The sequence below is a fragment of the Vipera ursinii genome (genome assembly GCF_947247035.1).
Source record: "Vipera ursinii genome assembly, chromosome: Z".
Classification (NCBI taxonomy): Eukaryota; Metazoa; Chordata; class Lepidosauria; order Squamata; family Viperidae; genus Vipera; species Vipera ursinii.
Genome location: NC_139517.1, coordinates 9,702,015 through 9,728,269, shown reverse-complemented (window position 1 = coordinate 9,728,269; position 26,255 = coordinate 9,702,015). Strand labels below are relative to the sequence as shown.

The 26,255-nt window shown below is 44.9% G+C and overlaps 1 protein-coding gene across 2 annotated transcripts; it reads left to right on the top strand.

Moving 5' to 3' along the window:
• Positions 1 to 5,826: 5,826 nt before the first annotated feature.
• On the top strand, positions 5,827 to 25,139 carry LOC310649343 (receptor-interacting serine/threonine-protein kinase 3-like). 2 transcript variants are annotated; one of them, XM_083377710.1, is made up of 13 exons: positions 5,827 to 5,915; positions 9,245 to 9,450; positions 10,278 to 10,626; positions 12,400 to 12,560; positions 12,914 to 12,963; positions 14,615 to 14,788; positions 15,859 to 15,941; positions 16,890 to 17,064; positions 20,146 to 20,225; positions 20,860 to 20,932; positions 22,115 to 22,194; positions 24,602 to 24,686; positions 24,792 to 25,139. In XM_083377710.1, exons 2-13 carry the CDS (start codon positions 9,305 to 9,307, stop codon positions 24,899 to 24,901), a joined length of 1,566 nt encoding a protein of 521 aa, XP_083233836.1. In that variant the 5' UTR covers positions 5,827 to 5,915; positions 9,245 to 9,304; the 3' UTR covers positions 24,902 to 25,139. The 2 variants fall into 2 exon arrangements, with proteins under 2 accessions (XP_083233836.1, XP_083233837.1); XM_083377711.1 differs by lacking the exon at positions 5,827 to 5,915 and having other exon boundaries at positions 9,387 to 9,493.
• The last annotated feature ends 1,116 nt before the right edge of the window (positions 25,140 to 26,255 follow it).

Here is a 26,255-nt window from a genome sequence, read left to right as displayed (position 1 = left end):
CAAATCCTTATAAAATCCACTTTGCTTTTTTTTGCATTATTTTTTTATAAGAAAGAAAGAAAGAAACTGTCTTCTGTCTTTTTAAATAAGTTAATTCCCCTCTTTAACTAAGAAATACAGAGAAGTAAGGCTCATCAAAAACATATTTGGAAGAAAGCTTTTAGATGCCTTGATAATTTATTTAGAATATTTATCAGCTAATGCATGCCCTTCCACTTTGCATGTGAGCAGGTATGAACTCAGATGAGTTGATCAAACCCAAGCCTTCATTATTAGGAAGATAAGTCGATCCTTGATGGCTTATTGCACCTATGCATTTGAAAAAAAAACAGTTTTCCCTGGTGAGATAAAAGAACTTCCACTGTCAACTATACATCAATGTTCCTTTCTTGGTCCAAAACTGAACACTAGCTTTAATTTTAATTACCGTATATACTTGAGTATAAGCCGACTCGAGTATAAGCCGAGACCCCCAATTTCACCCCCAAAAACTGGAAAAAGTTATTGACTCGAGTATAAGCCGATCCGCCGTTCTGCAAGCCTCTGCCGCCAGCAGAGGCTCGATCCGCCATTTTGCAAGCCTGAATACACAGGAATACCCTGTGTGGCCGCGGCTCGTCGGCAGGTCTCCGTTCCTCCTGCCGACCTTTGGGGAGGTTTGGGCACCTCCCCAAACCTCCCCAAACCTCGGCAGGTCTCCGTTCCTCCTGCCGACCTTTGGGGAGGTTTGGGCGCCTCCCCAAACCTCCCCAAACCTCGGCAGGTCTCCGTTCCTCCTGCCGACCTTTGGGGAGGTTTGGGCGCCTCCCCAAACCTCCCCAAACCTCGGCAGGTCTCCGTTCCTCCTGCCGACCTTTGGGGAGGTTTGGGCGCCTCCCCAAACCTCCCCAAACCTCGGCAGGTCTCCGTTCCTCCGCGCAGACCTGCCGACCTTTGGGGAGGTTTGGGCGCCTCCCCAAACGTCCCCAAACCTCGGCAGGTCTCCGTTCCTGTTTGGGGAGGTTTGGGCGCCTCCCCAAACGTCCCCAAACCTCGGCAGGTCTCCGTTCCTCCGCGCAGACCTGCCGACCTTTGGGGAGGTTTGGGCGCCTCCCCAAACGTCCCCAAACCTCGGCAGGTCTCCGTTCCTGTTTGGGGATGTTTGGGCGCCTCCCCAAACGTCCCCAAACCTCGGAAGGTCTCCGTTCCTCCGCGCAGACCTGCCGACCTTTGGGGAGGTTTGGGCGCCTCCCCAAATGTCCCCAAACCTCGGCAGGTCTCCGTTCCTGTTTGGGGATGTTTGGGCGCCTCCCCAAACGTCCCCAAACCTCGGAAGGTCTCCGTTCCTCCGCGCAGACCTGCCGACCTTTGGGGAGGTTTGGGCGCCTCCCCAAATGTCCCCAAACCTCGGCAGGTCTCCGTTCCTGTTTGGGGAGGTTTGGGCGCCTCCCCAAACCTCCCCAAACCTCGGCAGGTCTCCGTTCCTCCGTGCAGACCTGCCGACCTTTGGGGAGGTTTGGGCGCCTCCCCAAACGTCCCCAAACCTCGGCAGGTCTCTGTTCCTGTTTGGGGAGGTTTGGGCGCCTCCCCAAACCTCCCCAAACCTCGGCAGGTCTCCGTTCCTGTTTGGGGAGGTTTGGGCGCCTCCCCAAACCTCCCCAAACCTCCCCAAACCTCGGCAGGTCTCCGTTCCTCCTGCCGACCTTTGGGGAGGTTTGGGCGCCTCCCCAAACCTCCCCAAACCTCGGCAGGTCTCCGTTCCTCCTGCCGACCTTTGGGGAGGTTTGGGCGCCTCCCCAAACCTCCCCAAACCTCTGCAGGTCTCCGTTCCTCCGCGCAGACCTGCCGACCTTTGGGGAGGTTTGGGCGCCTCCCCAAACCTCCCCAAACCTCGGCAGGTCTCCGTTCCTCCTGCCGACCTTTGGGGAGGTTTGGGCGCCTCCCCAAACCTCCCCAAACCTCGGCAGGTCTCCGTTCCTCCTGCCGACCTTTGGGGAGGTTTGGGCGCCTCCCCAAACCTCCCCAAACCTCGGCAGGTCTCCGTTCCTCCGCGCAGACCTGCCGACCTTTGGGGAGGTTTGGGCGCCTCCCCAAACGTCCCCAAACCTCGGCAGGTCTCCGTTCCTGTTTGGGGAGGTTTGGGCGCCTCCCCAAACGTCCCCAAACCTCGGCAGGTCTCCGTTCCTCCGCGCAGACCTGCCGACCTTTGGGGAGGTTTGGGCGCCTCCCCAAACGTCCCCAAACCTCGGCAGGTCTCCATTCCTGTTTGGGGATGTTTGGGCGCCTCCCCAAACGTCCCCAAACCTCGGAAGGTCTCCGTTCCTCCGCGCAGACCTGCCGACCTTTGGGGAGGTTTGGGCGCCTCCCCAAACGTCCCCAAACCTCGGCAGGTCTCCGTTCCTGTTTGGGGAGGTTTGGGCGCCTCCCCAAACGTCCCCAAACCTCGGCAGGTCTCCGTTCCTCCGCGCAGACCTGCCGACCTTTGGGGAGGTTTGGGCGCCTCCCCAAACGTCCCCAAACCTCGGCAGGTCTCCGTTCCTGTTTGGGGAGGTTTGGGCGCCTCCCCAAACGTCCCCAAACCTCGGCAGGTCTCCGTTCCTCCGCGCAGACCTGCCGACCTTTGGGGAGGTTTGGGCGCCTCCCCAAACGTCCCCAAACCTCGGCAGGTCTCCGTTCCTGTTTGGGGATGTTTGGGCGCCTCCCCAAACGTCCCCAAACCTCGGAAGGTCTCCGTTCCTCCGCGCAGACCTGCCGACCTTTGGGGAGGTTTGGGCGCCTCCCCAAATGTCCCCAAACCTCTGCAGGTCTCCGTTCCTCCGCGCAGACCTGCCGACCTTTGGGGAGGTTTGGGCGCCTCCCCAAACCTCCCCAAACCTCGGCAGGTCTCCGTTCCTCCTGCCGACCTTTGGGGAGGTTTGGGCGCCTCCCCAAACCTCCCCAAACCTCGGCAGGTCTCCGTTCCTCCTGCCGACCTTTGGGGAGGTTTGGGCGCCTCCCCAAACCTCCCCAAACCTCGGCAGGTCTCCGTTCCTCCGCGCAGACCTGCCGACCTTTGGGGAGGTTTGGGCGCCTCCCCAAACGTCCCCAAACCTCGGCAGGTCTCCGTTCCTGTTTGGGGAGGTTTGGGCGCCTCCCCAAACGTCCCCAAACCTCGGCAGGTCTCCGTTCCTCCGCGCAGACCTGCCGACCTTTGGGGAGGTTTGGGCGCCTCCCCAAACGTCCCCAAACCTCGGCAGGTCTCCATTCCTGTTTGGGGATGTTTGGGCGCCTCCCCAAACGTCCCCAAACCTCGGAAGGTCTCCGTTCCTCCGCGCAGACCTGCCGACCTTTGGGGAGGTTTGGGCGCCTCCCCAAATGTCCCCAAACCTCGGCAGGTCTCCGTTCCTGTTTGGGGAGGTTTGGGCGCCTCCCCAAACCTCCCCAAACCTCGGCAGGTCTCCGTTCCTCCGTGCAGACCTGCCGACCTTTGGGGAGGTTTGGGCGCCTCCCCAAACGTCCCCAAACCTCGGCAGGTCTCCGTTCCTGTTTGGGGAGGTTTGGGCGCCTCCCCAAACCTCCCCAAACCTCGGCAGGTCTCCGTTCCTCCGTGCAGACCTGCCGACCTTTGGGGAGGTTTGGGCGCCTCCCCAAACGTCCCCAAACCTCGGCAGGTCTCCGTTCCTGTTTGGGGAGGTTTGGGCACCTCCCCAAACCTCCCCAAACCTCGGCAGGTCTCCGTTCCTGTTTGGGGAGGTTTGGGCGCCTCCCCAAACCTCCCCAAACCTCCCCAAACCTCGGCAGGTCTCCGTTCCTCCGCGCAGACCTGCCGAGGTTTGGGGAGGTTTGGGGAGGCGCCCAAACCTCCCCAAAGGTCGGCAGGAAGAACGGAGACCTGCTGAGGTTTGGGGAGGTTTGGGGAGGCGCCCAAACCTCCCCAAAGGTCGGCAGGTCTGCGCGGAGGAACGGAGACCTGCCGAGGTTTGGGGAGGTTTGGGGAGGCGCCCAAACCTCCCCAAACAGGAACGGAGACCTGCCGAGGTTTGGGGAGGTTTGGGGAGGCGCCCAAACCTCCCCAAACGTCGGCAGGTCTGCGCGGAGGAACGGAGACCTGCCGAGGTTTGGGGAGGTTTGGGGAGGCGCCCAAACCTCCCCAAACAGGAACGGAGACCTGCCGAGGTTTGGGGAGGTTTGGGGAGGCGCCCAAACCTCCCCAAAGGTCGGCAGGAGGAACGGAGACCTGCCGAGGTTTGGGGAGGTTTGGGGAGGCGCCCAAACCTCCCCAAAGGTCGGCAGGAGGAACGGAGACCTGCCGAGGTTTGGGGAGGTTTGGGGAGGCGCCCAAACCTCCCCAAACGTCGGCAGGTCTGCGCGGAGGAACGGAGACCTGCCGAGGTTTGGGGAGACGCCCAAACCTCCCCAAACGTCGGCAAGTCTCCGTTCCTCCGCGCCCTGCCTGCCTGCTTCTTTCCGCTGCGGAAAGAAGCAGGCAGGCAAGGCGCGGAGTTTGGGGAGGTGCGCGCGCACCTCCCCAAACCTCCCCAAACTTCGGCAGGTCTCGGACGGCGGTGGCTTGGGAGAGGTGCGGGCGATCCCGGAAGCACCAAAGCCTCGGCCGCGCACAAGTCCTCGGTAAGTTTTTTTTTGTTGACTGGAGTATAAGCCGAAGTGGAATTTTTCAGCCCAAAAAGTGGGCTGAAAAATTCGGCTTATACTCAAGTATATACGGTAATTTAATTTTATTAAATTTATATACCGCCCTTTCCCGAAGGACTCAGGGCAGTTTACAGGGTATTTAAAAACCAAACCAATACAAAATACAAAAGTTAAAAAACAATTAAAAAAGATTAAATTATCCCTAAAAATAAAAACCCCAGTTAAAAATTCTCAGCCTGGGCCGGAGAGCTCAAAGAGCCAGGTCTTCAGGTCCCGGCGGAATGAACAAAGATCAGGGGCGGTCCTAAGCTCCATGGGCAGCTGGTTCCAGAGGGCAGGTGCACCCACAGAGAAGGCCCTCCCCCTGGGTGTTATCCGCCGGCAATCTTTTACCGGCGGCACCCTGAGAAGACCCTCCCTGTGTGAGCGCACTGGACAAAGGGAACTTGATGCTGGCAGGAGGTGTTCCCTCAAATATCCCAGACCCAAGCCATTTAGGGCTTTATAGGTCATCACCAGCACCTTGAATCTCACCCGAAGGGCAACCGGAAGCCAATGCAGCTCACGGAGTAGAGGTGTTACATGGGAGTATCGGGAGGCCCCCATCACAACTCGCGTGGCCGCATTCTGCACCAGTTGAAGCCTCCGGGTGGTCCTCAAGGGCAGCCCCATGTAGAGAGCGTTGCAGTAGTCTAAATTAATCCATCTTCCACTTCTCTGTTTTTGAACAACCTGGGAGCAGATTTGGTTCAGAACTGTTCCAAAAGCTGTATTCCAAACTTCCAGTTCCATTCATCCCCTGCTGAGTGTGTTCCAAAAGTGTTGGTCTACAGCATGTTCCCAATCACTATGGCTATTGGCTATACTCGTGTGTTTCTTATAAGAGATGCATGGGCATTGCTGTTCAATCTTCTTTTTCTTACAGAACTCTACCTCTAAGTCACAGTTTCCATCCCATACAAGCTTTTGCTTCCTCAAGTTAGGAAGCCTCCAATCTCATTCATCAGGCCGAGGTTGAAGTCATCTGCCCTACCGTCACCACCACTGGTGAAATGAGTTATATTCAGGACTTTTGAAAGGGATGCACTCTATGGTTCTGTGGAGGTCTGTGAAGGGAAGGAACTCAGAAAACACAGAAAGGTTGTGAAAGAGAAAGTATGTGCGGAGGGAGGAGGGAGAGGAAGAAAGCCTTGAGAAGGAGGCCATTCTTGACAGGAAGAAAAGAGGAATTAAGCCAGAGATGTCGGTGAAGGCCTGAAGTTAGATCTCTCCAGCCAGAAAGAAGTCGACAAGGACAGAAAAAGGTACACAAGCTTAGGGAGTGTTCTGGGTGGGCAGTCCAAAAAAAGGAAGAGAAGTCAACCTTCTCCACGCATTGTGTCTCTTATCCCAGATTGGCTGTGACTGCAGCCAAAAGGTCCATTCTGTCCACGGTGTTGAAGAGTATCAAAATGAGTGACTTTTGGACCACCTTAGCTAGTCTACTCAGTGCCTTGGGGTTCAAGTCAATCTACAGTTTCCCATAGTGGGAGGAAGTCAGCTGGGGGAATCTCCTGCCCTCTCACTCCTGTCCTCTTGTCTGCCCCACCCCACCCCAATTACATTTCACTGGCCCATTGGGCCAGTAGGAAGTAAAGGAGGACAAGTGGGTGGTGACTTGTACACCATGCAGGGAGTCTAAAAGGTGTGCAGTGAACATTCCCCCCGAAACTATCAGCAGGAGGGATTGAGGAGGCAAGGAGTAACACACTAATATCTCTAATCCCAACGATGGCTTTTCCAAAATGTAAAGGTTTGTTGCCTGCAAAACCAGCTTTATTTCTATCAAATTTGCCCTGGGTTAGGCGAGTTCTCTGAAAAGTTCTCAAGATGTTTAATAAGAGGGACTTCTTAATTCAGATGATACTTATCTTTCACTTTGTGTGCCTGTATTAATCCTATTAATATTTGTAGTAATTGAACTTGGCTTCTTTACAGAGTTGGGCCTATTTAAAATAAGAATGTATCCACTCCAGAATCATGTTTCCCGTGCAAAGTTCAGCAACTTCTTCAGGTAGAGATAACAATTGTGCAATTTTGTGTGATAGAATGGATGCACCAATTTTTTCTCTCTCTCTCCCTCTCCCTCTCTCCCCCCCCCCTCTCTCTGTGCTTGTGTGTGTTTAAAGGCTGAATTATTATTAGGCAACCCTAAAATCTTACAAGATTTTTATTTGGTTTTAAGCTGTTAGTTTAGGAATGCCTGGGTTAACCATGTTGCTGATCCCTGATTTACTAAATGACCCACAATTATTTAGCATGAATAATATGCTAAGCCATAAGCAAATCACATTCTGTTTGATCACTAGGCAAAAGAAGGCTTGTTATTGCAGAAGTAACTCCAAATTCCAGGGCAGCAATAAACAACATTTTGTAGATACCTGGGGAACCAAAACATATTATTTAATATTTTGTGATAAAATTAAAATAATGAGATTCTGTTTAGCACACAAGAAATCTTCTCCCTTAGGTAACTGTTTCTGAGTGGTAGATCTTTATATTCCCAATAGCAGGACTAGAATGTATGATCTGTGCCAGGCACCCCGGAGGTGCCATTTTAACTCGACCAGCAAGCCCTGGGAATAGCTCTATTATGGGGGCACAACTTAGCTATAGTGCAAATATAGCCCCCAGTTCCAATAACCTCCCAGAAGTTCCAAATGCTGATGCTATGATGGAAATGGGGTTTCCCTTTTATTGGTACCTCTTAAAATTAAGAATCGGTTTGGTCTAGAGGGTAAGGCACCAGGCTAGAAAGCAGGAGACATGAGTTCAAGTCCCACCTTATTCAGCTGGGTGATCATGGGCCAGTCATTGTCTCTCAGACCAACTGACCTCACAATGTTGTTGTTGCGGGGGAAATAGGAGAAGAAAGATATTGTAGGAGATGACCAGCCTGAGCCTGAGGGAAGGGTCAAATGTGTCATCAGTCATGAATCCCTTCGTACCCATAAGAGATCTAAATCTAGCCTACCTTGAATTCCTTTTATCTACTGCCAATTTGCTTTGGCCATTGGTAGTTCAGATTCTTGCAGAGAGATTAAGCTTGCAATAAATCTTTAGGCCCGTTTGAACTGCCTGGATCTTCTGATTTCTCTGGTGCTTGACAGGCATGGTGGATATGTTCACCACCTTCAATTATTTGTGAAACTAATAAAAGTGGCATATAAATGAATGAATGAAAATGCTGAGCTTCTCTTATCATTCCCATCTAGAAGGGCCAATTTGGGGGACACTAGGTTAGAAGAAGTAAAAGTAATGCTTTGAGCAATGGAAAGTCTATTATTTAGTGGCAAGATTGGCAAGGTTCTTCCATTGGAATAACAACAACAACAACAACAATCACAATCATAATCATAATAAAATTGGAAGATACCTTGGAGGTCATCTAGTCCAACCCCCTGCTCAGGCAGGAAACCCTATACCATTTCAGACAAATGGCTGTCCAGTCTCTTCTTAAAAACTTCCAGTGTTGGAACATTCAACTGTCAGGAAATGTCTCCTTAGTTCTAGGTTGCTTCTCTCTTTGTTTAGTTTCCATCTGTTACTTCTTGTTCTTCCTTCAGGTGCTTTGGAGAATAGAATGACTCCCTCTTCTTTATGGCAATCCCTGAGATATTGGAACACTGCTATCATGTCACCCTTAGTCTGTCTTTTCATTAAACTAGACATACCCAGTTCTAGCGATGCGGTGGCTCAGTGGGTTAGGACGCTGAGCTTGTCGATCAGAAGGTCGGCATTTTGGCGGGTCGAATCCCGAGTGCCGCGTAGCAGAGTGAGCGCCTGTTACTCGTCCCAGCTTCTGCCAACCTAGCAGTTCGAAAGCATGTAAAAATGCAAGTAGAAAAATAGGGAGCACTACGGTGGGAAGGTAACAGCGTTCTGTGCGCCTTTGGCGTCTAGTCATGCCAGCCACATGAACACGGAGACGTCCTCGTACAAGCGCTGGCTCTTCGGCTTTGAAACGGAGATGAGCACCGGCCCCTAGAGTCGGAAACGACTAGCACACATGTGCGGGGGAACCTTTACCTTTACCTTTACCCAGTTCTAACCACCATTCTTTATATGAAAGTTGCTTAGCTTTATAGCAGTCTGCCTCAATCTGCCATCTTCTAGATACACTAAAACTTTAACTTCCAGAATTCCCCAGCGAGCAGAGTGACTAGGAATTCATAAAGTTCCAATCCCAGCATTTTTGGACAACATTAGGCTGGGAAATGGCCAAAACCATCATGTCCTCCTTGCTCTCCTGAGTTTTGCACCTACATCAGAGATGTTCAACTGGGAACATCTGGTCTTGGTGTAGGCCCCAATAGCCTCAGGTGTGATCCCCAAATCCCTTCCAACATAACTTGTGTGGTTTGGAGAAGGGGGAGAACATATGATGAAAAATCACAGCTATTCTTTACTTTGATTTTAACTGAATGTAAAAATGCATTCCATTAAATCTGAGGTTATGTTTGCCCTGGCCCTGACCACATTCTTCTCCTGGCCCAGTTGGGGTGTGATCCCCAGCATAGCACTCCAAAGCCAATCATGGTCTTATTCAGTTCCAAAGAAGCTATATTTTTATCTTCCTGTCTCTTGAAAACAGCTTTTAACGTGCGGGACTACTGAGGCACAAACATTGCTGGCTGATGAAGGTTTAAGAAGAATGGCTGTTACCAATGATTTCTGTGAGCATATCAGTGAGGAGCACCTGAAGAACTTCTCCTTCATTGGTCGAGGATCTTTTGGGGACATTTTCCGAGCTCGGCACGAAGAGTGGGGGACCGATGTTGCAGTCAAGTTTCTGAACCGGTAATAGTGGTTGTTTGGAAGTTGTTTGAGTGCAAAGTGAAAGGTAGATCTCTTCTTTTTCTTGCCTGACAAAAATATATAATCTGTAGCTCCCACAATCATATATGGACTTCAGAACCTTTGATATGGCCCTAAAGATCTTCAAACATTGTTCCCGTATCATAAATTTGAAAGGGTCAGTGGGGGAAGTGATTAAATATAGGACATGAGGGCAATTTGATAATTGTAGAGTACCCCTTGACTTGGATGCCTCCTCAAGAGGCATCCAAAGAGGACAGTTTCCAATAGATCCTATCAGGGATCAGAACAATCAGAACCCCAAGTTTCCCATGCCAATTCAGGATCTTGATTATTACTTCTTTATGAACCTCATCTCATGTAAAGGAATACAGTATAGGGATGAGTAAGCCACTAAGGGGATAAGGAAGGACCAAACTTTTACAGGAGGCCTTACAGAAAAGATGTAAGGCCTGGGAATGAAGGGAGTGTGAGAGGGAAAAAAAAGCTCAAAATAACCCCAATTTGATTTTGATTACTACTAAAATGGGACACAGAAAAACTTGGAGAGTTTTCAAGATTCTGTTATACTACTGAGCTACAACAAATAGCATTATTGGAATCCCTAATGCACTTGCTTCTTGACCTGGCTTATACTGGGGGGTACTTTCAATCTTGAAAATTTTTCTGCAAGTCCTCAATTAATAACAAGCTCCTCCCTTCCCCCAGATCAACTCTGCTGTTCCTTAACATTACCTTGCTTTCATTGCACCCACAATAATCCTCCAACAGAATTGAAATCAGAACTGAAATTCCTATACTTCCTGCAGGAATACTTCCTTCACACGAGAGGAACTCTTGAATGAAGCCCGTGCCATGGACAAAGCCCGCTTCACCTACATTCTACGACTCTTTGGCCTCTTCGTAGGCAAAATACAGACAGATGCTCCCTTGGTGTCAGCCATAGTGCCCAGCTTGGGCTTGGTGATGGAATACATGGAGAACGGCAATTTGTCCCACTTAATGTGTCAGGTTCCCACCATGCCTTGGGCCCTGCGTTTCCGCATTCTGTATGAGGTAGCCCTGGGGATGAATTTCTTGCACAATCTCAGTCCTCCATTGTTACATCTGGATCTTAAGCCTAGCAATATCTTACTTGATGGGGAACTGCATGTCCGGGTAAGTTTTCCCACTTCTTGGCTCCCCCAGAATTTCACAGTATTAGGATTTGAGGAGTATTTGGAACTCCTCTGGTCCAGCCCACTTCCTAGTTCAGGGGTCCCCAGTCCCTTGGCCACAGAAGTGTGCCTGCCTCTCACACAAATGGAGCACTTGCTGGCCATTCACGTAGAACATCTATGGAGATTCTCAGTCACCCAGATCACAGTTGTCCCAAAGATGCTTTTGCAGGAGACAACTGGACTCTTGTTTTTTTTTTTTTAAGACATTTCACTTCTCATCCAAGAAGCTTCTTCAGCTCTTCAGCTTCATGGATGAGAAGTGAAACATCTTCAAAGGAAAATAAGAAAGTCCAGTTGCCTCGTGAAAAAACGATCTTTGATACTCATGTGCAACCATCCACTCTTCCCTCCACCCACCAGACTGCAAAACCGGACAGGTTGGAGATCTCTGTCCTACTTTAAGAATCTATTACTACAACATTCCAGAGAGATGGCTATCAAGTAGAGCTGTCCACAGGATGGTATGCTTTCTTTGAAATGACAAAAGCAGCATTCCACCATTGTGAAGCAACCACCATTTGCTTTGTACATACATGTGACATCCCAATGCATGTAGAGATGTTCAGAGCTTGTGTCATGATGATACACCATCATCCTTTTGTCATTTTCACCCTCCCCCCCCCCCCCCCCCCGCTTTGATACTCTGGTTCAAGTCTACCCTCAGCTATGGATGCTTGTGATGGAATGTAGTCTGGATTCCCAGTAAGGAGGGGCTGCATTCCAGAGGACCAAAAACCCAGCAAAATGTAGATAGTTTGGTTGGGAGAAAATGGGTCCTTTAAGGATGCAAGGAGTTGCAGAAGGAATCTTTCCAAAGTAAAGCAACTGAGGAACAATAAGGGAAACTGCTTAAAAGTAACTTGTTCTTGGTGTTTGGAGCCTGACAATGTTCCACTGAGCCACTTCTCTCAGATGACCCTATTTAAATGTCTATGGAGATTCTCAGTGATCCAAGTCATAGTTGTCCCAAAGATGCTTTTTCACAAGGCAAATGGACTTTCTTGTTTTTCTTTGAAGATGTTTCTCTTCTCATCTAAGAAGCTTCTTCAGCTCTGACTGGATGGTGAGGAATGGAAGGATTTATAATCTCTGCAGACAACTGGTCTTTTGCATTCTTCTAAGAGAGTAATTGAGGCCACCTGGAGCTTTATTGGGTTCCTCAGGGTCACCTGTGCAGTGCAAATGGGTGTGGAGACTTCTTGGAACTGCTGGAAGAACTGTGTTGTAGACTGGAGATAGATGATGTCATATCCCTCCCCCTCTTTTAGAGACAGGTGTTCAGTTTTGACATAGATGGCCTCTTTGACCCTTCTTTCAAACCAGCGGTCCTCTCTGTCCAAAATGTGGACTTTGCTGTCTTTGAAAGAGTGAGTAAAAGACAAAAGCTACTCTTTGGGACATCAGCCTACCTTTTAGGGGTGTAATTTGCAAGTCTACAGGAAAAAAGGTACCATTTCTGCCTTGGACTCTTGAAGAAAAAGGCAGAATATAAATTCAGTAAATATGTACCAGCATTCTTCATTTAGTCACTCGCTAGTATTATGTTGATTGAAAATGTACATCTGTAGCTTTTAAATCAGCAGAAGTATGGAGAAAAGGAGAAGACTTTTCTATTTGCTAACCTGTGTAATTATGATTTAACTTTGTTTGTAACCCATGTGCATGGCATTTGTTAGCCACTGCTTATGTTCCATCCTCATTTCTGGCTCAGGTGTCGGATTTTGGTTTATCCAAGTTCAGGCGAGGAACTACTCAGCAATATAACCTCAGTTCTGGGGAAGAGGGCACCTGTGGTGGGACCCTGGAGTTTATGCCTCCTGAATCCTTTGTTGATTTCAATTACAAGCCAGCCCGCAGCACGGATGTCTACAGGTGAGCTGAGTTGCCTCTAGGTTCCAATAAGGGATGCTAAATCCATGCACATACCTTGGAGTTAAAGTTGGTTTGGAACTGATTTTCATTTGGAAGCAGAAGATCTAGCTGGGGATCTGAGATCTATTCATGAGTCTCCCTTTTATTTGCCTAAAACTGGCTTTCCATAACAAGGAGTTTTTCATTTTATGATCAGCCCACTATTCTTTTTCTTTCTATCCTTTTGGCTGAATTTGAAGTTCGCCCAATAGAGAAAAGAACACCTAGGCAACCTGAATGGGCTACATGGGGTCAAATGTAATTCTTGGATGGGAGACCACCAGGAAATCTGATCTACTTCCTTTTACTTTCAGTTATGGCATCTTGATGTGGTCAGTGTTAAGCAGTCAAGAACCTTACCACAGTAAGTCATTCTTTGCTTTGCTTTCTGCTTGTCCAAGATTTTGCATGTATTCTTTCCCAGGTAGACCAGACAGATGGCTATTTCTGCTTTATTGTAAGGCTACACTAAACACATCTTGCAAATCTGATAGTACGTTATGCAGCGAGGGCTCTTCCTCTTATCTTTGTAGCATCTCTTCCCTGTCTCCCAAAGTCATTCTCACATGCCATTGAAACATGATTATCAGAAGTAGCATTCATGTTACCCAATTTGTCTAACAATGAAAGGAAAAAAGCAGATACTCTTGACTTGGCCGAACAGGGTTACTTAGGATTGAGATCCACAAAAATATAGCATCTCAGGAATGGCAACCAAAGCCCTTTTGAAAATTGCTGATATATTTGAATATTTAATGTGACAGAAGGGAAAAGCTATTGGATGTGGGAAGCCACCATGTTTTCTTTAATTCAAATTTTTAAAAATGGGTTTTCAATAGAATAGAATAGAATAGGATAGAATAGGATAGGATAGGATAGGATAGGATAGGATAGGATAGGATAGGATAGGATAGGATAGGATAGGATAGAATGGAATGGAATGGAATAGAATAGAATAGAATAGAATAGAATAGAATAGAATAGAATAGAATAGAATAGAATAGAATAGAATAGAATAGAATAGAATAGAATAGAATAGAATAGAATAGAATAGAATAGAAGTAGAGCAGAGCAGAGCAAAGTAGAGTAGAGTGGGATGGAACAGAATGGAAGAGAACAGAATAGAAGTTTTTATTGGCCAAGGGTGGTTGGACACACAAGGAATTTATCTCCAGTTCATAAGCTCTCAGTGTACATACAAACAACAAGGTGATAGGTCATAAATCATAAATCATAGTTACAACCATAAATTATCAGATACAAACAATATATGATAAATCATAAGATACCAATAGGAGAAGGTACAAGGAAAGATGAGAAGGATAATAGCAATATAGCCTACTACATGGTAAATATCTTTAGGCCTAAGCCAGTGCTGTGGGAATTAGGTGTTCATCAGAGGTGATGGTATGGGGAGGGGGAAACTATCTGTGTGTCTAGTTGTTTTGGTGTGCAATGCCCTTTAGCCTCACCCACTGGTAATTCTTGTCTGAAAGGAAAGGACAGCAAAGCATATTCATGATCTGCAAATTTATGTTTGCTTAATTTCACTTAAGCTCCCTTATAATCCTCAAAAGAATATTCAGAGTAATAATTTCTTGGGAGTGTTTTTTGATTTCCTGGTTTTCCTCACCAAAAACTACAATTCTGTGACATAAAGGAAGGAATAATGATTAGATTGGTTTATGTTGGTAGCATGACATACACTGTTTTAAATTTTCTGAGGAGCATTGCATGTTTATGGCTACCTTCTTGAGTTTTTTGACCCTCCCTGCAGAAATATCACCCCCAGACTGCCCAGATAAAAAGTTAGAGAGAGAATTGACAGAGGGAAGGGTGACGCTCAACAAGAAATATTTCTTTTCCTTTCATCTCCACTCTTCCATTTCTTTTGTCCATATTTCTTGTTTGTTCCTGTTGTTTAATGAGTTTGTATGGATGCCTAATCACCAGGGCTTATGTGATTCCCCTTAAAAAAATACCATTAACAGTTTCCATTTCCATTCTCTGCCCAGATCTCCACCATGCCAACATGAGTGCCATGATCAAGATGCATATTCCCCGAGGTCAAAGGCCACTGACGGAAGATCTGGAGAAGCAGGTTGATCAAGTGTTTAAGCTGGGAGACTTGATTGATCTCATGAGAAGATGTTGGTCTAATGAGATGAGGCAAAGGCCGAGCTTCCGGGGTAAGCGAGATGCATGGTGGTTGCCATCCCACATAATCCACCCCTTATTATGAAGGGACAGGACACTCAATAGGAGACATATGCCCACCATCTTTCCCTTTGTTGGACTTTGACTTGGGTTCATCATTAAAGTAGACTGTCTCTCGGTAGCTGTAATGAATAACAGAATAAGAGAATAGCCAAATAGCTGAATAGCTGAATAACCAAATAGCCAAATAGTAGAATAGCAGAATAGCAGAATAACACAGTTGGAAGGGACCTCAGAGGTCTTCTAGTCATGAGGGTTCCTTGGTGCTCTCTGAGATTAGTTGATTTCTTGCATACGTCTCATTAATCAAACTAGGCAACATCATCAATGCTAGTGGGGAGTGGGGTTTGCTCTGACTTTATATTCTAGTGGCTTGCTCTGTCAAGGTTGGTGGGGGTAGTCTTAGAGGTTATTTAGTTGGGATGTTTACTGTTGGCTTGTTTGGTGGTTCCTTGATTGGGGTATTGTTTACTTCTTGATTGTTGGTCTGATGTTAATCTTAGTTTTAATCTATGCTCATCTGGGTGTTGATTGCATGCAGGTGGGGAGGTGTTTTCATACGTTTGGGTTTGGGCCATATCAAAAATTCTGTGGCTAAACAAGACAGTTGTTAAGTGAGTTTTGGCCCATTTTACAATCTTTCTTGCCACAATTGTTAAGTGAATCACTGCAGCTGTTAAGTTAGTAACAGAGTTGTTAAATGAATCAGGCTTCCCCATTGACTTTGCTAGTCAGAAGTTCACAAAAGCTGATCACATGACCCCGGGACACTGCAACCATCATAAATATGAGTCGGTTGCCAAGCATCTGAATTTTGATCATGTGACCATGGGGATGCAGCGACGGTCGTAAGTGTGAAAAATGGTCCTAAGTCCCTTTCCTCAGTGCTGTTGTAACTTTGAACAGTCACTAAATGAACTAATTATTGGATTATTCTTTGAAGCCATTTCCGATCTGAACATAGATTGAGGGAGGTGAAGAAAGGCATTAATGTCTCCCTTGGTCCTTTATTCGTTCTTGTTTTTTTGTCCCTGTTTTTCAGACTGCAGCAAAGAAATGGAAGACGTGCATTCCTGTTACAAGTGGAAAATTTGGCCTGCTGTTCGTGAAGTCCAAGATATTTTGGTAAAGAATAAATTTTACAAAATGCATTCTTATGATAAGCCTCCAGAGGACAGCAGCACTCCAGTTTTGCCGTTCAAAGTATTTCTATGCAAACCTGGTCCTATTTTTTTTCTTTTCTTTTTTTCTAATGCCATTATATTTCCTGAATGGCAATTTTGCTACAAAAGCAATAGTGCTGTCAAGTCATGGGGTTCAAGTATGTGAACAACCGGTTCTCTGTGTGGATGCTGCTTCCGGAAGTCCATTCTGGGCCTACCGGTTCTGCCGAAGTGGTGCGAACTGGCTGAATCCCACCACTAGTTCTGTCTCATGTGAAATAAATACAGCTGGTCCTCAATTTACGACCACAATTAACCCCAAAATTTCCGTGGCTAAGCCAGACATTTGTTAAGGGAGGTTTTGCCCTGTTTTACCACCTTTCGTGCTACAATTGTTAAGTGAATCCTTGCAGTTGTTAAGTCGGTAATACCGTTGTTTAAGTGAAGGTGGCTCCCCCACTGACTTTGCTGGTCAGACGGTCGCAAAAGGGGATCTCCTCAGGATCTTTCCAGGCATCAAATAGGAGCCTGAGAAGCCAGGGAGACAGCCAGCCTATCATAAAACGAAAGGCAGGTGTATCCTCTGTATACCCTCTGTCCATGACAATTTCATGGAAATAGAGGACTCCTTTTAAACATTCTCTTTCCTTAGATTACTCACTTGAGGACCATCTTAACCTGGAGGTCTACAGAGATTCTCAACCATCCAGCTCATGGTTGGTTGTTTTTCCAAAGGTGTTTTTCCAAAAGGCAACTGTTCCCCCCCCCCAAAAAGAGCCCATTTGTCTTTTAGCAAAGCACTTCTGGGGCCTAATCTGGGGGGATTTTACCTCTGGCCTCCATTCAGGATCGCTTTAGCTGGGTGTTCTTCCTGCCTTGCCAAATTGTCTTTTTTTTTCACTTCTGAAAGATGCAGAAGGAGAATTCTTCTAGAACAGAAGCCAAGGTCCCCCCCGGTTTGAGTTCCAAGGGAGCCAGTCTTACCCCTTTGAGATCCGAAGAATACCGAACATTCTCTCCTACCTATGGTTTGGAAGAAAATTTTAAAACTTTCCACCTAGAAGAAATGTCACCTGTGCAAAATGGCAAGTGTAATGTAAAAAGGGTGGGGTGGGGGATCATGTAGCCTTTCTGCTTTTCTGGAGTTAATTAACTGGAAATTGATCTGAAGACTGAAAAGCCTCTTTTCGTAATCGTTGCATGAGTGATCAAAACTGAGTGCTTAGCTTTTAGCAATAGCAGTAGCACTTATACTTTTATACCGCTTCATAGTGCTTTAGAGCACTCTCTAAGAAGTTTACAGAATCAGCATATTGACCCCAACAATCTGGGTCTTCATTTTTACCAGCCTCGGGAGGATGGAAGGCTGAGTCAACTTTGAGTCAGTCAGGGTCAAACTGCTGACTTTCAGCAGAGTTAGCCTGCAATACTGCATTCTAACCACTGTGCCACAGTTAGGCTTATATACCACCCCATGGCACTTTGCAGCACTGGGCAGTTTACAATGTCAAAACATTATTTGCATATTGTCCCTAACAATCTGGGTCCTCATTTTACCAAACCTTGGAAAGATGGAAGGCTAAGTTAACCTTGAGCCCCATCAGGATCCAATGCAGAGTTTGCCGGCAATACTGCACTTTAATCACTGCACCAGCAGGGCTCTTAAAGAAGTTCCCCCTTTGTTTTCTCCATTTTTGGTCCCACCTCTTTCTGTTTCACTAGCTAGACCCAGATTTAGCAACCCACCACATGTATTATTCCAAGTTTTCTCCCCAAAACCTAGATTGCATGGCCAACATTTGGCCTCCAAATGGATTTTACCCCAAACCCTTCCTACAAATGCCCCAAGATAGACCAATAATTTTGGTCTGAGCTCTGAAGACATCAATACATCATTCACCCCCACCCCATACATTGCAATTCCTACAGGCTAATGCTCTTTTTGGCTTCTGACCCAAAAAAAGGATCCAACTTGACTATAAGCCAGTCTCGGAAATTTCCACATCAGCCTTCCTGAACACTTGCCCTTCCAATCTCTTGAATTTAAATTATTCACAGGCCTTCCTGAATTGGAATGACAAGAAGTGATGTCCAACTGAAGTGAAAAGCTCTCATTATAGAAGACAGATCTGGAATCCAAGCATGCATTATAATTCATATTTCATTGGACAATGGGAAGATGTTTCCCAAAAGATTCCCTCTGCTCAGCATTTCCAACAACTTTGTCCAAATGGCCTCTTCATTTCACATCTGAATATTAATGAACCATAGTGATTGCTCAGTTACTGCTGGCTCTTGTGGCACAATAGACATCTTGTTTCCAGAATGGTCTGTCAGTAACTAATTGAGGTTCTGTAAGCAACTGCTTATGTCATCACTGATAGCATCCAGCCAGTTTCCCCATTAGTAAAGCAGATTTGGGCTGCAAAAATTAGTAGAACCTCTAGATGGTAGCAAAGAGCTAGAGATTCTCATGCATCTTGCTGCCAGCTAGTGGACATTTATATTTTTGTAGCCTAGTATGGTTGCTTTGGACTAGACCCCCATTTGATTGTGTCTTTTGTTTTGTTTGTGTGAGAGAGCAAAGAGAGACTGCCCATCAGCACTTTCTTCTTGGAGCTCTTGCAAGCTTTTGCCTATGTCATTGGAGACCATGACTAGCCAGCTTGTCTGTTGCTTTCAGTTTTTCAACGTAGCAATGCAATATTGTTCTTCTCTTGATGGACTAAATCAAGAAGGGGCTATAAAGTCCAGAACTCTTTGAGATGATGTCAAGAGATCCACTGGAATTATTTCTCCTTCTCTTCCTCTTTTTAGCACATTTTTTTCTGTAATAAAGAAAAAAAATGAAGTACTAGTGAAAAAAGGATTACTTATGAATAAAGAACAGGGATATTTGGACCCCAGAACAAAACTGTGTGGAGAATAAAGGGCATTTGTTCAATGAAAACCCTAGGTGGAAGAACCAAGGATCATTTCAGTGGTGTAATTTCCTGAAAATTAGTTGTACAATGGATCAAATTTATGCAGCCTGTAAAGTAGAATGAAACTCTTGCTTATCTTGACACATGAATCCAGTCGTTGTGACTAGCATTTTGATTCAAAGCACTTTGCTTCTTAAATAAAAATTGAAGTGGAAGCTGCCAGCTTAGAAAACCATGAAGACGATCCAGTGAATGTGAATAAATTTTACTAAGCCAGTTACATTTTATCTTTAATATTTCAAAATCAAGACTATCTAAAAATCTTTTGATTAGGCCTGCAAGATACTCAGGTACCTCTCACATATCGCCCAAAATCATAATGTCAGAATCCATTTATATCATATTCATAAATGTATGTTTAAAACGTCGTTCCTGGATTCTGCCATCTCCCGAGGAGGAAGGAACAAATGTGTATTGAGCCTGTATTAGGCATTTCAAAGGAAAAGAGAAGCCTTTTGAACTGGGGGAACAAAAGGGAGGATTAGGGTAGGTAGCGTCTGGCTTGTGTCAATGAAGAGAGCAATAAACATAAAAGGTCCTAAGTTCCTTTTTCCCACGAGAGGGATGATACGAGGTAAATGATGGGGGACTGACCAAATGGGGTTAAGAGGGGGTTGAACTGGGAACTCTTTATAAGGTTTTAGTTTGTAGAACAATATTAAGTCCTGTCTTGTATTCCTACAACCAAGCATGTCATAGTAAAGATTCCTTTTGGACTAGATTTGGCTCCAAGAGTTTTGTCCCCCTAAGACGTGGTTTGGGGTGGGTCCTGGCAATGAGTTTCCTCTGGTTTGGCTTAGGAAAATGTGTGAATCAAACCATCATGGTTAATTTGAGTCATGTTGTGTGAATTCTACCACTGTGGTTTACAAATGACATATAATTGCTGTAGCCAGTTTGTGGTATTTTTTTAATTGATTGTGGCACCAACAAGTCAAAGATTTTATCAGTGATAGTACCTGGAATCATGACCAAAACATTCTATAGTTAAGTGTGCGGAGCCAAAGGCTGTAATTTATAGATTAGCATATTGTGTGACTTTAACTATTGTGGTTTCTAAGCCATGATTTTGTCTTAAGGTGATATAGAGAGAGCCAACCATTGTGATTAATTCAAGAATCCATGGCTACAACAAATAAAGGATAAGTAGGGTGTATAATCATTGTTTTTTTCCCATTTCAGAAGCTATACCACCAAAAGTCGTTTTAAGGAACAAAGTGTCTGGGACCCTTCACCGAAGTAAAAGCATGTGTAACAGGAATGTAAGAATATAATTATTAATTTAATCTTTCATGCCAAGTAGAATAGAATGAGCTAGTCATTCATAAGAAAAGAGAGAGAGAGACAGACAGACAGAGAGCCAGACATACAGAGAGCCAGAAGACAGACAGATAGACAGAGAGAGAGAGAAAAAAAAGACAGAGAGAAACAGAGAGAGAGAGACAAAGAGACACACAGAGACAGATATTCAAACTAGTGACAAATCTAGCTGGAAACCCTCCAATTCTGATCAAACCCATGATCAGAATTGGTATGGAAAACAGTGAGTGACTAATGTCCCATGAACCACTACCAAGAGGGCCTATGTGTAAACTGATATGCTGAAGCTCTTGTTCAATCATATACAATAATCAAACTTTGCTCAATATGCCGGGGGCTGTCTCAAGCCTATTTAATTTAATCTAAAATGGTGGCTATGATTACAGAACACCTTTGAAGACTACAGCTGTCACAGCAAGCCTGTAAGGGTAATGGTAATTGGCTGGGAACCAGGAAAGGAAGCTGAGGCTGTTCCTTCTATTGAAGGAAGAAGCACAAATGTGAACAGGTTTTCTCTAGGGGGCTGACATGGGCAGGGGATCACCTTTTAATTAGTCTGGTGGTTTGTTTTTCAAGAAAGCTGAAGGGACAGAGCAGGAAAACCCTCATGTGTCAGAGGTCCAGACTCCACAAAGGACCACACTCAGAGGTATTCTTTTTCTGTCTTGTTTGGGAAGATCTACTCATCTTTGCTCACTGGAGCTCAGAATGAAACCAGGCATGCTACCCCTGCACAGTGAGACCATCATGGAACTATTATCACCTCTGGCCTTGCTTGCAGATTCTTTGTATAACAGAACTTGTTCCATAGCAGGAAGAATGAACAAATGACTATATGCACACAACCATGTGTTTGTGGGTGTGGATGCATATACAAACAGACATCTGCTCTATCAGCAAAGGATAGCTGTTAGCATCTTTGCTTTGGTTGACTCTCTGTTACCATGATTGTAATGGCCATGGCCGTTGCCAGAATATCTCTACTGAAATTAAGTGTATCTGTGGCCTCATTCAAACTACACCTCAGTTGTAGTTTGCCACCTCATACCTGAATCAAAGTTTTTTGAGGATGTGGAGGAAGATGGAGAGTTATGATAAATTTTCAAAAGTAGTTGGAAGAGACCTAGGAGGTGTTTCAATCCCATGCTCAAGCAGGAGACCCTATACCATTTCAGACCAATGACCTGTCCAGTGTCATCTTAAAAGTCTCCACTGATGGAGCACCCACAACTTATGAAGGCAAGCCATTCCACTGGTTAATTGTTCTCACTGTCAGGAAATTTCTCTTTAGTTCCAGATTGATTCTCTCCTTGACTAGTTTCCAACCATTGCTTCTTGTCCTGCCTTCAGGTGCTTTGGAGAATAGGTTGACCCCCTCTTCTTTATGGCAGGCTCTTAAATATTGGAACACTGCTACCATTTCACCCCTAGTCCTTCTTTTCTTTAGATTAGCCATACCCAATTCCTGCAACCATTCTTCATACGTTTTAGCCTTCAGGGCCCTAATCATCTCTGTTACTCTTCTCTGCACTCTTTCCAGAGTTTAACATCTTATTTTATAATATTGTGACCAAAACTGGATGCAATATTCCAAGTGTGGTCTTACTAAGGCTTTATAAAGTGGTACTAATACTGCTTTATAAATATTAATACTAAGGATCCTGACCTTTAGATGGTATTCTTGGCCATGCTGGCAGGGAGGATTAGGGATGTTGAAGTCAACACATGTGGGAAAGGAGCGAGAAATTTCACTTCTCCAAACAAGTTGGGAGAACTTCTCAAAAGGGTTGTATTAATTCCTTTTCTCTTCCCCCACTCCCTTTTTAAACAGGTAATAAGCAACGGCCCCGTTCAGATACATTTGCTTCTCCAATATATCCAAATTATCCTGCATACCATCATTATCCACCGGTAAGTAAATGAGAAATACCAGGAAGAAGATTAGGAAATATGGAGAGAAGCATCCTTAACAGATCTTCTCTGAATCTCTCTTGCTTACTTTCACCAGGGTTCTATGAATTTGATTCCCCAACATTTTCTTTCCAAAATAGCGACACAGAATATTAACACTAAGATGCTAAGAGTCCTTGTTGGATCAAAGCATCATAGTTCAGTGTCCTGCTTCTATGGTGGCCAAACTGAAGCTTCGTGGAACTTTCTCTCATTAGGGAAAACAGTCCATAGCTTTGTTCAATCAGAAACACTGGACCAATTTTGTGCTCCCAAAGGTCCACAAACAAATACACACAAATGCAGCCTGCACAATTACCTCATTCTTTAGCCAAAGGAATTTCCCTGCAGAACTTGCAGTTCATTTTTTTTAAAGTTAATCTTTGCTCTCTGGTTTACACATGACACAAAAGGAGATATGAACATGGAGGGCAAAGAAAACAAAAAATCAGTTTACATTATTTACAAGGACCACCTGGCATATAAACAACTTTTTTTATTATTTTAATTCCATTTATATCCCGCCCTTCTCCGAAGACTCAGGGCGGCTTACAAGCTTAGCAGTAGCCTTCATTCTATGTATATGCCTGCTTATTAGGGCTTTCACACACACCCCCAAGCGGCATTATTACAAAGTCAGCTTAATTGCCCCCAACAATCTGGGTCCTTGCTAGATGGATTGACATATTAATTACTGGAAATGGGTCCAGTGAGAATATATGGGTTTAAGATTTTTTAATTTTTAGTGATCCTAATCAGATCCCTAGTGATTAATAGCTTCTTTTGTCAAGAAACTAGATCATTCATTCATTCATCCATCCAATTTGCTCCTATTCAAAAAGTCTTTGGGTGGGTACAACACGATAAAAGAAAACCAGAGTATGAAAAAGTGCACTCAGTTTTTAAAATCAATGAAGCTTTAACAGGTTATGTACTGTTATGGTGCTTTTTTTGTAAAAGAAAAAGGTGCCGGAACTCACACATGTCATACAATCCGCCTTGTCTACCCTACAAGATTCCATCCAAAAAAGGTGCCGGAACTCTGTTCTGAGCGTTCTATGAGAAAAAAAAGCCCTGGGTATAATCATCTGAAGGAGAGGAACCCTCTAGGGTGAGGCTTGGAGTCAATTTGGAGAGGGGAAACATCTGAGGTCAAACCCTTAGGTCTATATCTGCCATTTCCCAAAGGATAGTCTGGTGAGATTCTTGTAATATAGATGATCAGCAATAAAGTATGTACTTGGGCCATTCACAGAATAGTTCTGGCTGTTTGTGCCTGGCAGCTATTTAATTAAACAAACCAAAGGGCCAAGCACCTCCTGGAACAATCTTGCTTTGGCTAGATTTCAAAATACCTCTAGACTCAGCGGCCATCTGTACATTTGGAGAACGGATGGGTCAGAAAGTTGCATAAAATGGCATTAGGTGATAAACAATAGATCCCATAATTCAGTTTTCTTTGTTTATAAGCGGTGCATATTATATGTGCCCAAGCTCAGATTTCATTGTTAAACTGAATGATTCCAATGGTCCAATTCTCTCTCATCGTTCTACACTGTGCACATTACATGGGGCCAGAATATTGAGGGTTTCTTTAATGTTGCATCGAAGGCACTATCATTTGTGACAGTTAACAGTTTGGGAACTCTGTGAGATCAGTGGCTGGTGGTGAGAAGGATGCTGTGTTACTTGAAAGATCAGCTTTAAAAAGAATATTGTTTGTTACCCTTTCTGGTCTCCCAAAGATACAGAAGAAATCAGTTTTATTAGAGTGTATTTCAACAGAATTCATTTAGATGAAACACAGTTCTATGCAGCAGCAATCCTTTCTGATGGAAATGCAATCCTCTGTAAAAAGGAAATTTAAAAAAGGGCTGAAATCACATATAAGGTTATCCGAGTTCATGGGATCCCTGGGTCTCCACATGAGATCTCAAGAGGTTTTAAATGAGAACATCCACCATTTGAAACAGAGCGTGCAAGATCTTGAAAAGGTGGAATGGTGAGATTACTTAGCATGTTGCATGAACTCAATCCTTTGTGGTTTATCAAATAAACCATAATTAAGTGGCACTCCTTAGTAGCCCTGATGCTGTTACCTAATTTGGGTAATGAAGTGTCTGCAAGAAAACAAGCAAGCTCAGAGAGCACCAGCGACCCGTCCTTTCAACCCTGAGCTACGAATATTCTCCTTTATTGAATCAGTTTTGAACTGATTTATTTTTTTTAAAAAAAATCCATTTCAAATTGGGTCATCAAGATGATATAAGTGTGTAGGTGATCTTGGTCAATGGTCAGCTTTTCAGTTCCCATTCACACTCATCCATTTCTTTTCTTTCTTTTTTTAATCTGAACATTTTTCCCCCAGCAATATTATGGCTCCCACCAAGGTGATATTGGATTTCCCAGGCAGAATCAGTCATTCCTGTGGCATTCTACACCTGCAGTTTCCTGTGAGTAAAAGCAATTCTTCCCAAAATATAATCAGCCAACCCCTGTAAGATGTTTCTCTACTTAACCTGATTTTTAACAAAGGTGATTCTTTTCTTGACTTCCAGATGGTGGAGTTCAAATCAGTGGCAACAGCATCACAGGAGTTCAGATCGGAGGTCTGAACCACATGCATCTTGAACAAGCTTCTAGGACAAGACAAAACAGTAACCAATGAATGCTGATAGAAAATAGACAATTTCATTCTTGTCCTTGGGAGCATTCCAGCCAACTCCACTTGCCTTCTCTGTTGTCCCCGATTTTTCTGTGCAATCCCTATAACTCAATCTAATCTAGCTATTTCCTAGAAAGATAGAATCACAGAATAAAAAGGGTGAAAGTGACTTAGGAGACCATCTATTCCAGGCATCTTTAAAGTTGGCAACTTTAAGACTGGCGGACTTCAACTGCCAGAGTTCCCCAGCTAGCTTGGCTGGCTTGGGAATTCTGGGAGTTGAAGTCCGCCAGTCTTAAAGTTGGTAAATTTGGAGATGCCTGATCTAATCCAACTCCCTGCCCAGTGCAAGAATCTACTACTTAAGCATCCTACATGGATGGCCATCCAGCGTCTCTTGAAACATCTTCAATGAAGGAGAGCTCACTGCCTCCCCACTGTCTTTTTTTGTTCTTGAACAGCTTTTGCTGCTAAGAAACATCTCTTTTTGTCTAACAAAATTCGCTTCCTTTTAATTTCAACCTGTTGTTTTTGGTCCCGCCCTTAGAACCACACTGAATAATCCTGTCCCTTCTTGTACAGGATGACCATTTGGATACCTGAGGAGAGCTACTACATCTCTTCATAGTCTTCTCCTCACTGGTCTTCCTATGAAGGTGCATGACTAATCCTCAACTGGGATGGGAAGCTGTATTAAGTCATGCACTTGATTCCTCCCTTCCCACCCTGACCCGTTGAATTCAGACATGGTGCTTTGCCTTTCTTTCTGTCAAATACTGGGATGGATTGAGCTGAACTTTTGGGAATAAATGTTTTCTTCTTGTAACTACAATTGATTGGAGCCATTCCAACAATCTCTGTCAATGGTGAGGACTGAGGCTTCAAAGTCAAACAGGTGAAAGCTTAAATGAGAAATAATAATAAATTTTGGGAAAGAAAGGAGCGTCATCAAAACATTCAGTGATAAACTGAACTCCTTAACAGTTTATGGCAACATTTTTCTGAATAAATCTCTAACATGTTGCTGAAAATAAATGGCCACAGTCCTCGCTGTTTTGCAGAAAATCATTCTATTTAAGAAATGGGTGCTCATTCTGGGTATACGCAAAGCATGTGGGGTCCTCGGTGCTCTCTGAGCTTGGCTGTTTTCTTGTGGATGTTTCATTATCAAACTATGTAACATAATCAGTCCAGAGCAAACTGGATTTGTGTATGTGTGTGTCTGTGTTACTCAGGTAGGCTTTCAGCCTCCAAGTTGTGAGTTTTCAGAGATTCTTCTCCAGTCAAAGGTTATAGTGATATTAAATATTCAAAATGGTGGGTCCACTCACATACTTTCTCATTAAAGCACCTGATT